Source organism: Apostichopus japonicus, chromosome 16 (assembly GCF_037975245.1).
Source record: "Apostichopus japonicus isolate 1M-3 chromosome 16, ASM3797524v1, whole genome shotgun sequence".
Taxonomy (NCBI): domain Eukaryota; kingdom Metazoa; phylum Echinodermata; class Holothuroidea; order Aspidochirotida; family Stichopodidae; genus Apostichopus; species Apostichopus japonicus.
Window position 1 is genome coordinate 12031942 of NC_092576.1, and position 12089 is coordinate 12044030.

General features: G+C 37.5%; 1 protein-coding gene across 1 annotated transcript in view; it reads right to left on the reverse strand.

Moving 5' to 3' along the window:
* LOC139982189 (uncharacterized) overlaps positions 1-12089 on the reverse strand; it is a 54508-nt gene that overhangs the window by 8652 nt on the left and 33767 nt on the right. The window contains exon 4 of the mRNA XM_071994780.1: positions 899-1288. Coding sequence (XP_071850881.1) covers positions 899-1288 — 390 coding nt within the window. The remainder of the gene's footprint in view (positions 1-898; positions 1289-12089) is intronic.

A 12089-nucleotide genomic window follows, 5' to 3' on the forward strand; every position in this document is an offset into this window, starting at 1 on the left:
TTGTACATTGTATTCAAGTTTTGTGGGTTGGCAAGAACAATAAACAAGTAAGCCAACTTCCACAATTATATTTAATCTGTTAAAAAAAACAGTGGTATTGAACCTGTCACTATGGCAACAATACATTACATTCCCATTCATATCGTATCCTGTAGGGATAATATACAGGGAATACCTTGGTTGAAGATCTTATCAGTTTCCATTCAATGTCCTAACTGAAAGCCGCCATACTCATCCACATACAATACGTGCCATGGTGCTATATATATCTTTCTTTCCCTATAGCTTTGCATCATGACATTGCACTAAATATTATCACAGATCTAGTCATATCTCTGAGTGCTTTACAGCAAAAACGCTGTCCAAGATATTCGCCTCAAATATGGCTAGAGTCTTGACCTAAACAGTGACATGCATAGCAGCAGGGTTGGTGCACAGATCATGTAACAAGACTTACTGATGAACAATAAATTGACCACATTGGTTCCTCTCTAAGTCTTACAATGTACAGCCAACAGGACTCTTCTGTGCATGCATTCTGCAATCTGTAAATTATGACAGTGGATTTTCAAAGTGCCACGTCTTTTGCACTGACTTTGATCAAATTTAAAAGCTGGTTGAAACTAACGCTCATTAGGATGTAATTCGATTTAGCCCATATTCCCACTGCAGAGGTGTCCAAGCCCCATGGTGAGTCTCACGTTACACTGCACTGTAGAACACACCCAGTGCTCCAAATATATGCTCTCAAAGGTCCCAAAGCCTCACTAATGGCTACAGATCTGTTTTACTCTGTCACAGGGAGAACAACTGACTGTCACGTATGGTCACATTGTCACTGGGTGTCACACACACTCACGCACGCAAACTTATTGAAAGCCTCTCTGTCGACACTTACTGGTTTAGGAGCCTCAGCTTTTTTGGGCTTGGGGGCTTCCACTTTTGCCACAGGAATCGGCGGGGCTGCTGCTCTAACAACCGGTGCTGGTTCCGGTTCCTTGATTGGCTCGGGTTCCGGTTCCTTGACCGGCTCGGGTTCCGGTTCTTTAACCGGCTCTGGTTCGGGTTCCTTGACCGGCTCGGGTTCCGGTTCCTTAACAGGCTCTGGTTCCGGTTCCTTGACCGGCTCTGGTTCCGGTTCCTTCACAGGTTCTGCAGCAGGTTCAGGTTCTTCACTAGGTTTAGGTTCAATCTCTTTGACCGGTTCTTCTTCTTCTTTCGATTCTTCTACCCGAGGTGCGGACTCTTCCTTTAACTCGACGGCAGCGACCACAACAGCTTCTGCTTCCTATCATAAGAGGAGAACAAAAAACAAGGCAATGTTAATCAAATCAGTTGAGCTGAACAACTCAGGACAGTGTTAAAATTCACCTCAACTCCAAAAGCTGAAGGTTGCAAAATGTTTTTAACCCTTATATATATAGTTAAACTTAAACATATTTACCGTGTAAGGCTGCTTTTATTTCTTAAAATTTATTAGACACGAATCTTGCTCTGGGAAATTACAAAACATGGGCTCCCAAGCTACAGTAAGAGTTTGGGAAGCAGGTCTTACGATTTATGATAAGTGATAAAGACCTTGCATAGTTGCTTTTATCTGAGTAAGAACTGTTTAATAATGTTACTATAGTTCAGCTAACGACTCTCATTTCACAAGCAAAATGCATTTTAATTCCATAAATGTTTGTATGATTATCTTCAAATATCAACTGTAAAATTGAGATTTTCTTCCAAATTTACTGAACATTCCCTTTATGTATGTTTTCCCCCTACCTATATAATTTGTGAAGAAATAGCATAAACTGGATCGTTCTCAACAACCGTATAGGCTAGTTAATCAGGATATTTGAATTTTTCCAATAAAGAATCTTTCAAAACTTAAACTAGATTTTACAACCCAAATCAAGCTTACTAATTTTCTAATTCTGTTGAGAAATTGCAATTTGGACACCTGGGATGTTTTTTTTCTGGACCTACTCTGTAAAAAGGTAGTTATCATGTATTTAGTCAACGCAAAGCATTGTTTGATAAATCAAAGCAGCCCAAACCTGCCTTAAAAACTTTTCAGTTATGAAAATGTTCGTCTGGCTTCTTGAACTCTATTCAACCCATGGATAGCCATACTTTATATAAACCGAGTAAATGTTTGCTTTCAACTCATATTTGAACCATAAAAATACCTTTAGTTTACACCTTTCAGTTAGTATATATGTGTACTCAAAGTCTACACACATATCAAGCTTGTTTTAAAGTTAACTCTTCTGCTTCAGTGCTTTGATCTTCACCGAACATGTGTAATGTCAAGGACAGCTATAAAAACCTGGTGTTACACCATATACAGCAGGGCTGGGCAACCTACGGCCTGCGGGCCACATGCGGCCCGTCAGTGATTATTATTTGCCGCCCAAGAGATGTCTCAAGAAAAAGAAAAAAAATCAATCTATTTTACATCATCACAAAAAACGAGCTAGCTGCTTAGAATTTATCGGCACTAATGATGCTGTCAGGTAGGCCTATTATCCCCATTAATTATCAACTGTACTGTATTGACATTATGTTTTGTGAATCCAGATTAAGTACACACACCTATTGCTTGAAAGGTTTGAGATCAACAGCAGGTCGTAGGTTAGGTGCGGCCCAGTCAATTTTTCACTCCTTATATATATCTGGCCCAATCATCCAAAAAGTTTGCCCACCCCTGATATACAGTATGCATGTTTTATTTTGTTTTTTTGGAGGAGGGAGGGAGTGGGGGGGCGGGGAGTTCTGCATCCTTTCATTATTTCAGTGGTTTTTATCAAAGTTTTCACAAACAACCCCAAAACTGCAATTTAAACTACACTTCGTCAAAACACTATATAGGCTACTCCCAATGAGTTGTACAGTAGGATCATAGGTGCCATCAACATTTTGAAAATAAACCCAACAGACCAAAATTTATAAACGGTATATTTATACAAAAACATGGTTTCCTTGTTCACTTTTCATAACAAAATTTACGTGAAAACATTAACTGAGCCGTCATATTAAGATCCATCCTGTAAACTGGCGATTGTTACAGGAATTATGCACTTTTTTGGGGGGGAGGTTGGTTTTTTAAGTTATACTGGCCCACTACCGTAATCTGCAATGTACTGTAACTAAGCTCTCAATGCTTGACTCAAAAACTCTTAAAGAAATGTCATACAGTTTTAAGTTGCTCTTTTAATCTCAATTTCTTTCACATTTAAAATAACAGTATTCCAACCGTTATCGAATTTCCCCAACGAGTTTACTTGGTCGAATGCAGCACTATAAGCCCAGTCTCTTATTAAGTCTCTTAATTGCAATAATTAATAGAAGCTGGTACTATACACCATCCTACTTACTGTACAATATTAATTACCATACAGTATATATTCTATCCTACAGTAGGAATTTATGTACAGCCATTTATTGGTTTTCAGTTTACGTAAAAAAGTTGTTCATTAACAAGTCAGAGTTAATGCATGAAGTTTCACACAGCTGTTTCGAATTTAACAAAAAAAAGACTGTTAATTATTAGCTTCATATAATCTTAACTTTTCTTGATACAATCTTCTCGATAAATAGCGGTAAGCAGCCGATATCCCAAACTCACCTCTCGGACAAAAGTACGACTCGGTTGCTTCATGAAGGACGATTAAGAGGGTAATTAATGAAAGGGTATCAATTAGACGCTTGGCCACTTGGTGTTATGTTTGCATATTATAACGAGATTGAGAAACAATTAGCCTACTTGTTGGTACACTTAACAGGACTGTTTCAGTTTATATTGAAAGGAATTAACTTTAAAACTAGGTTATAATCTATGATATTGAAAGTAATAACTTCAGCAACTGTCTTGACTTCAGAACTGATTGTTGGCAATTAATTAACAGTCATTTTTATGCAAAAGAAATTCAGGGTGGCTCTCTGAAAATATGAAAGTTAAGATAATATGCAAAATAGATTCCTCAACTTTAAGGCCAATGAGTGAAGATGCAGCCACCATTTTCTTTTGGTGTTTTGATGTATTTTCTTATTCTTGTTCTTATTCTTTACTATTTTTATTATCTGGGTTTTTTTTGGGGGGGGGAGGGTAGGGGTGGGTCGGGCTAAATTTCTTGCAATTTTGAATTTGCATAAATACTGATTGATGCTAGGATGAAAGACATGTGTATCTGAGTGACGATAATTTTTGAAAAAATGTTTTGAATATTAATTAGGGAAGGTGCACATTATGTGGATCAATTTACCTGTTGCCCATTTTAAGAAACGGAGTAAAATCTTCGGAAAGATATTTCAGACGGGGCCTCAATTCTGGCTATTACGTACAGTACCTAAATGCCAGCTGATGTTGCGGTTTGCCGGTTAACTTTAATAGGCAAAGATGGGCACTTGACAATTGTAAATTGTGTCATGTGTACAATTAATACTAAAACACCCAGTACACTGAGTAAAAAATTGATCCAAAAAACTATTGAACCCAATCCAACTCTTTAAATAAATGTAGATATAGATGGTTTGTTAGTTAATAATAACTGCACAGTACCACAGTAGCTGTTACCACGGTGATGACCAATGAAAATCATCTGGTGGTTGTCTTGATAGGAGTAATAAATTTGACCTTGTCCATTAAAATGTTACCTGCTGCTTATGAATCAGTCCCAGCTCTCAACATCAATTGAGAACTTATAGTCAAACTATTTGATATGGATATGGGTTATGAGGAACCTTAATCCATCTGCACAATCTGAAAAGAGTCTTTATCAAGTTTTCAATCCATTAATTGGTCTGGCTCAAAATGTTGAGACAGCAAGAGGACCAGGATAAATTATTATCTTAATTCCCTTAGGAATAACCCTGCTCCCTACCCCCTTCCCCCAACCATCCATATTTGAGAAGTGGGTGTGGATCATTATCAAAAGAAATAGCCTTTCCGCCAATCATATCTCATATTTACGCGCGTCGGTATTTACAAAATGATGATAGCGCACGTCAACAGAGATCTCAGGTCAGATGGACCTTCCCCACCGCCCACCCGCCCCCCTCAGCAATATTGATCATCAATCCTCCCAGGGGTCAGGAGCCTCCCCAAAATGGAGAGCATGCAAGACTGCAGGGGGAGGGGGGAAGGGAGGGGGCTTCATACGCTGCAAGCTTTCCACACTTTAGTCAGTTGCTCAGTCGATCCACCTTGCAGAGTGAGATATATACTCCCCTTGCGTTCTCAATAAATTAAGGCTTTTAGTCCAAACATAATTTATACAGACAGACAGACAGACAGATATACGGTGGCAAGCATGTGATGTGAGTATAAAAAATATGCCTCTATATATGGATCGATGCAGTTTGCTCAGCAGTTGAGTCAATATATGGCGATCACCATTAATTACAATTCACATTGGCATAAATTAAACAAACTACAGTAGTAACTAGTATAAAAAATAGCTAGAATTGTTGACCATCTTTTTATTCTGTTCTGTTTCCCCCCTCCCCAAATTTAAAGTAATTTGTTTTCCCCATATGATGACTACATAACACTATTTATTTATAGGTATATATACCAAATATAACCAATTTTTTATTTTTTGTTTGTTTTTGGAAAATTCATATTGATTTAATAGAAGTGCAGTACTTAGCAAAAAAAAAACGATTAATACGTGTAGATAAAGAAAAAGAAGCCTTATGAAGATAAAGTAATAAATGGTTACTACAGTCATATGTAGATTGAAAACACACTGTGACCCAAATATATTGTACGCATATATGCAATATATATTGCACTACAGTGTGAGTGTGCGCATCATGGTGCCAAGATTCATTTTCATATACTGTAATGCACTGTACAGTGTGTGTATACATGTGTGCGGCGAGCGTGTGTGCATCATGGTGCAAGAATCATACACGTTTGTGGATAAATTTACATACATGTACAGTAATCAGTGGCATCTCCAGGGGGGGCCTGGGGGGAGGGGCACTTGCCCTCCCCCCAAAAATGTGCCCCCCACGATGCGATTTGCAGTCTTAAAAAAATACTCAAACCAAAACTTTATCTGCCTTCATTAAAAACATAAATATCGGACTGACTAAGCCCGAAAATTCTTGAACAAGAAAGTTGCAAAATATAGCACCAAATTGCATTTAAGGACCCTTAATTAATCAAAACTTTCTCAAAGGACGGCATTCCCAAAAAAACATTGTGCCCCACGTAATTAAGCACTGTGCCCCCCCTCCCCTTGTCCCCTCCAAAGATTGACAGAACTAATGTATTGTACCGTATATATTTTCAAGATAACAGAAACTGTTTGCATCTAATCTGACACAGCATATGTACACATACAGTACATGCATGTACTGAGTTACATTCAGACCTCTAATTATATTATTCTAGTGATCAACCTTCATAATTATGTGATTTACATATATTCTTTGTTCTACACTAATTACGAATATTTTTCTGTACAACTTGCATTATGAATATGAGAATTGAACTTGAACTATTTATGAAAGGAAGGTTATTCTGCTATATATTTCAAATCATAACTACATACATGTGCACAGGTTCCAGTAAAAAGGAAATGTACAACCAAATAAGGGAATTTCCCACTGTAACTATTTCCATTATGGCAAACAATATACACACAGACTCACACAGGTCTATGTAAGTCTAGATAAAGGCTCAGTGGGGGTGAATGCTGCAAGATTAGACTGCCTATATCAATTAACCTTCTCATATATCCCATCACCTCAACATCCGAAGCCCCTCCCCTACCCCCACACCAAACTAGAAGGCCAATCACCACCCATACCCAACCAAATCACTTTACCTACCCTCCCACAATATCTAAATAATACATATTTATATCTCAATCAGAGGACGTGTGTCTACTCAAGTAATGAGACGAGTGGCACAACTTTGAAATGTTTTTTTACCTTATAATATTGTACATGTACCTATTATATATGTTTACCTTTAGAAGTCATACTCTCATTTGTCACATGAAAACGAGTATACCTATATATAAAAGTTTTAAATAACACATGCTAAATTGAAAGCAGCATGCCAGGTTGAAATACCTATCTAGAGTAGGCAGGCCGAAACACAGTGAAACCATGGGGCATCAGGAGTGTTAGCTCAGTGGTTAGCGCAGGTCTGTGCCTTTCAATCATAAGGTCCCTGGTTCAAGTTCGAGTCACTCCAAGATTAATGTATGTCGTCCAGTTACAAAATATTTTTGACAATTGACAATTCGTAAACATGGACACGTAAATATGAATGTACAGTAAGAGACTGACTTCGGTCAGCTTACGGCTTTGATAAGCCGATGAAGGCTTCTTCGTGAGTTCCTGCTCGCAGGAGGATCTAAAAATACCTACTGTACAAGCATGTGGTCATACAGCACACATTGACAGTGTACAACATACACAGCTACAGTTACTAGCTATGCACCGTATAAACTGTAGGTCGAACTCAAATGAAAACCAACACAACAACTCACACGGTCTTTATAAAAAACCAACACAACAACTAAATTCTCACAGTTTTAATCAAAGACATTTTTTTCCCTTTCAACCTTAACCTACTTTAAAAGACTCTGGTTCTTTTATATTAAAAGAAAAGAAAACTTGGCTTTTGGTCCTTCCTGAATTGACAGACCTAAATGATTTAATACCATCATCCCTACAGTACGTACACAATGGCTATCGCCCCACTGACTCATTAACAAGAAAACACTCTCGGTGATATGGGTCACTGGTTTTCAAATGATGGTTCTAAGTACCATAACCGTGAACTGATAAAAGTTCATCGAAAGGAGACTACCAGCTACTAGTATATTTAATGCCCAGCAACTTTGTGATAATAACTTCCGTGCCAAGTATTCGTGAGACGATAACCAACACACAGCTTTATGGCGATCTTCCAAAGGTGTCCATGAAAATCAGAGAACGAAGACTTAGAGCAGCTGGTCACTACCACCGACACCCATAGAAGCAGCCAACAAGTTCATTCTCTAGGAGCCAAAACATGGTACCCCTGGTGCAAGGCATAAAACCTTCCTGCATTTCCTACTAGAGGACAGTGGGGCTGAAAGTACGTGTGAGCTAGCAACCCTTATGGAAGACAGAAATGACTGGAAATCTCGATGCCAGGTTATTGTCCGGCCAACTTATCCTACCCCTAATGATGATAACGGTCGACCGAGGTCGAACTGATGATGATGATGATGATGAAGTATTCACCCATATCTTGGTAATCGTAAAATTAGCTATATTAATCATATGAAAAAGTACCGTGCGGAAATACCGTCAATCGTCTGAGAGGTTGATACATCCCTGCTAGGGATGTGTGTACCGCCAGGATAAAACATTTTGTGACCTTACTCAAGCTTCCCAGAATCCCACTCACATTATACGATTTAATTAAAAAAGCTAAGGACATTTCCAAAGAAAGTTAATGTATGGTAATATATATATTTTTATATTAATATTAAAGCTGCGTCCATTTTATTTTTCATATTCATATTTTAAGGGGTTTAGTCATTTTGTTACTTAAAATTATTTAAACTCACTTTTTCATTTAAGGAATTTTCACTATATCTATCTTGTTTTTAAAAATTTTCCTTCGTATATATATATATTTTTGATATTAATATTTAAGTTGAGTCAATTTTATTTTTGATATTCATATTTAATGGGTTTGTCATTTTGTTGTCATTGTAAAGCGCTCTTGAACGTGCTTAAGCATGAAGGGCGCTATATAAATCTGGTAAATAATAATAATAATAATAATCATAATAAAGTAACCAGGACCAATACTTACAGGTGGGCTAATACAAAATTGAAGTTTAGAAGTTTGAACAGGTCTATATGCATTATATATTGACTTGCTGTACATAGTAAACATGTGACACAGTGAGAGAATATAAATGCTGTACATGGCTGCAAGCTGTATATATCTGAGTAGTCAAGGGATTAGTCCATGACATATATGACCCCTCCTGAAATGAGTTTTCAGTCTGTTCTGTAACTAGATCTATGACACAGTGCATGCTACATACAGTACTGTACATCCAACAACATGATTGCAAGACTGAATATATACTTATATGCCTTCAACTGCATATGGTACTATAACAGAGAGACCAAGCCATTGTACATATAGGAAGTTGTTGGTACATGTATGGGTGTGTGTGTACAATCTGAGAGACACAATTTCAGTAGTTCCTTGTACAAGGTATACAAGGTGGTACACAATTGGTATCCGAGAGCATTATTTCCTGTTTCAGAAGTAAATATGGTAGTATCTAGACATCAGGAAGTAGTAACACAAAAGTAGGAAACGGTATAAAATTACCACATTAGCTACACTGTAATGCACACAGCTATGTGGTAAAGTACACAGCTATGTGGTAAAGTACACAGCTATGTGGTAAAGCATACAGCTATGTGGTAAAGTACACAGCTATGTGGTAAAGTACACAGCTATGTGGTAAAGTACACAGCTATGTGGTAAAGTACACAGCTATGTGGTAAAGCATACAGCTGCACAGTAAACACACTGCTAACACAGTATAGCATACAGCTACACAGTAAAGCAAACAGCTATGTGGTAAAGTACACAGCTACCTGTATGTGTTTAAGCACACAGCTATGTGGTAAAGTACACAGCTACTGTACTGTATGTGTTTAAGCACACAGCTACAGTATGTGGTAAAGTACACAGCTACTGTACTGTATGTGGTAAAGCATGTATGGCTACACAGTAAACACACTGCTACACAGTATAGCACACTGCTATGTGGTAAAGTACACAGCTATTTGGTAAAGCACACAGCTATGTGGTAAAGCATACAGCTATGTGGTAAAGCATACAGTTATGTGGTAAAACACACAGCTATGTGATAAAGTACATGGCTATGTGATAAAGTACATGGCTATGTGGTAAAGCACACAGCTATGTGGTAAAACATACAGTTATGTGGTAAAGCACACAGCTATGTGATAAAGCACACAGTTATGTGGTAAATAACACAGCTATGTGGTAAAACATACAGTTATGTGGTAAAGCACACAGCTATTTGTTAAAACCCAGCTATGTGGTAAAGCACACGGCTACACAGTAAAGCACACAGCTACACAGTAAAGCACACAACTAAATGTGCAGTACTGCATGTCAACTACATGGTAAAGCACATGTATAGCTATGGGATAAGCACGTACATACAGATGTCAGCTACTGTACACAGTAAAGCATGCAGCATCATGTAGCAACACAGTAAAGCACACAACTACATGGTAAACACACTGCTACACAGTAAGCACAGAGTTAGCAGTAAAGCACATAGCTACTACACTCAAGTATGATACTAAAGTACTGTATTACAAGGCTTACAAGTATACATGTGAATTACACTTAAACTGCAAGTGTTTCTAATTTTGTGTTTTGAAGTGCTCAATGTGTTACTCTACACAGGATCAAAGATCTATGTCAGAGACTATATCACTTAGATCAGTTTCCATGTTGTTGTGTAGCAATTAATTAATACAACCAGTTATGAATTTAAAACTGTACATTATGCAAATCACACATGTTGACTTTAACTGACTTCCTATAGAACCGGGTATACAGTGTCAAAGAGTCTTAATATACGGTTGGTTAAATATCTTACTCTGAGATATATGTAAATTATTTTTTAGCTATACCACATGATTGGTGGAAAGTGAACATGTGACAGCTATTGTGTAAACTTTTTCGGCAACATATTCAGAAGAGTGTTAAGAGGGTCCTAGGTCCGTTCCTCTACAGATAAGTCAACAAATCACTTCAGAATCGTCAATAAATTTATCTTTAAATCAACTATTCGCTCTGACTGAATCTTTATTTTTGCATACCCTTGCCCTTCCTAACTTGCCAAGCCTTCAAATACTACAAATACATATAACACACATTCAAGGTTTATTACGTGATTGGTGGCTCATATCATATTTGAAGTTGAGTCTACATGTTAAACAGCTCTACTAAACTGTTCAAATTATGGAAGTGCAATAGTGTCTTCGAGAGAGCATTTCATCTCAGAAGCTACAGTACTTGTAATTAACCAAACACCACGAATATAACACTGTATTCCAGGCATACTGCTTAATTGGCGGCTCATATCATATTAGGAGTTTTAATCAGATACGTATTAAGCAGCTAGTCAACTGTTCAAAGGAGGTGCAAAAATCTCTTTCCGAGAGTGTTTTCATCTCAAAAGCTATTGTAGTTGACCGTATACCACAATTATAACACCCTGTATTCCAGGCATACTGCTTAATTTAACAACTCATATCATGTTCGAAGTTGAGTCAGATACGTATCAAGCAGCTAGTCAACTGAACGTATCTAAGGACAAGCTGTTATATATTTCCGAAAGCGTTTTCATCTCGGTATCACAAGTTTGCAATTTCCTCTAAAATATACAAACATTTATGATTGCAAATTATACAATAAATGCCAGGTTTAACTTAAATTTCAATCTCAAGATAAGAGTGCGTGGAAGAAAACTCTGTCACGTCGACAATTAGTTTACGTACTGTACATCGCATATATCATGTAGGTTAAATACAAAACTGGTTTTGGGGATTGGAACATTTTTTTTTTTTTTTAATTGAAAATCTACCGATTTTTTGTACCATTAGCCAAAACCATGTAGCCTTAATCTTTTTGTTAAACCCAAGCGCTATGCTCACCACCATTCTCTGTACACAGTACAATCACAGTTTCATGAGATCACACAATAAATTACTTCTGTGTGAATAAAATCGCTCAAATCGATCATGGGGCAAAAGAGCTTTTGCTGCTGCTTCCCCTTGTCTGTGGAACAGCCTTCCAGAACATGTAAAACACAGTCCATCTCTTGCTTCTGTTAAACGCACTCCCAAGACTCTGATGAAAACTGTTTAATTAATTAATGTTGCATTTTTCTCTTGTACAATGTTTACTGTTTTTTGTTTTGCTGTCGCACTGTTTGTGTCACTTCGCCATGAGCGTCTTTTTTGACTGATACCGGCGCATTATAGATGTCCATTATCATTATTATTATTGT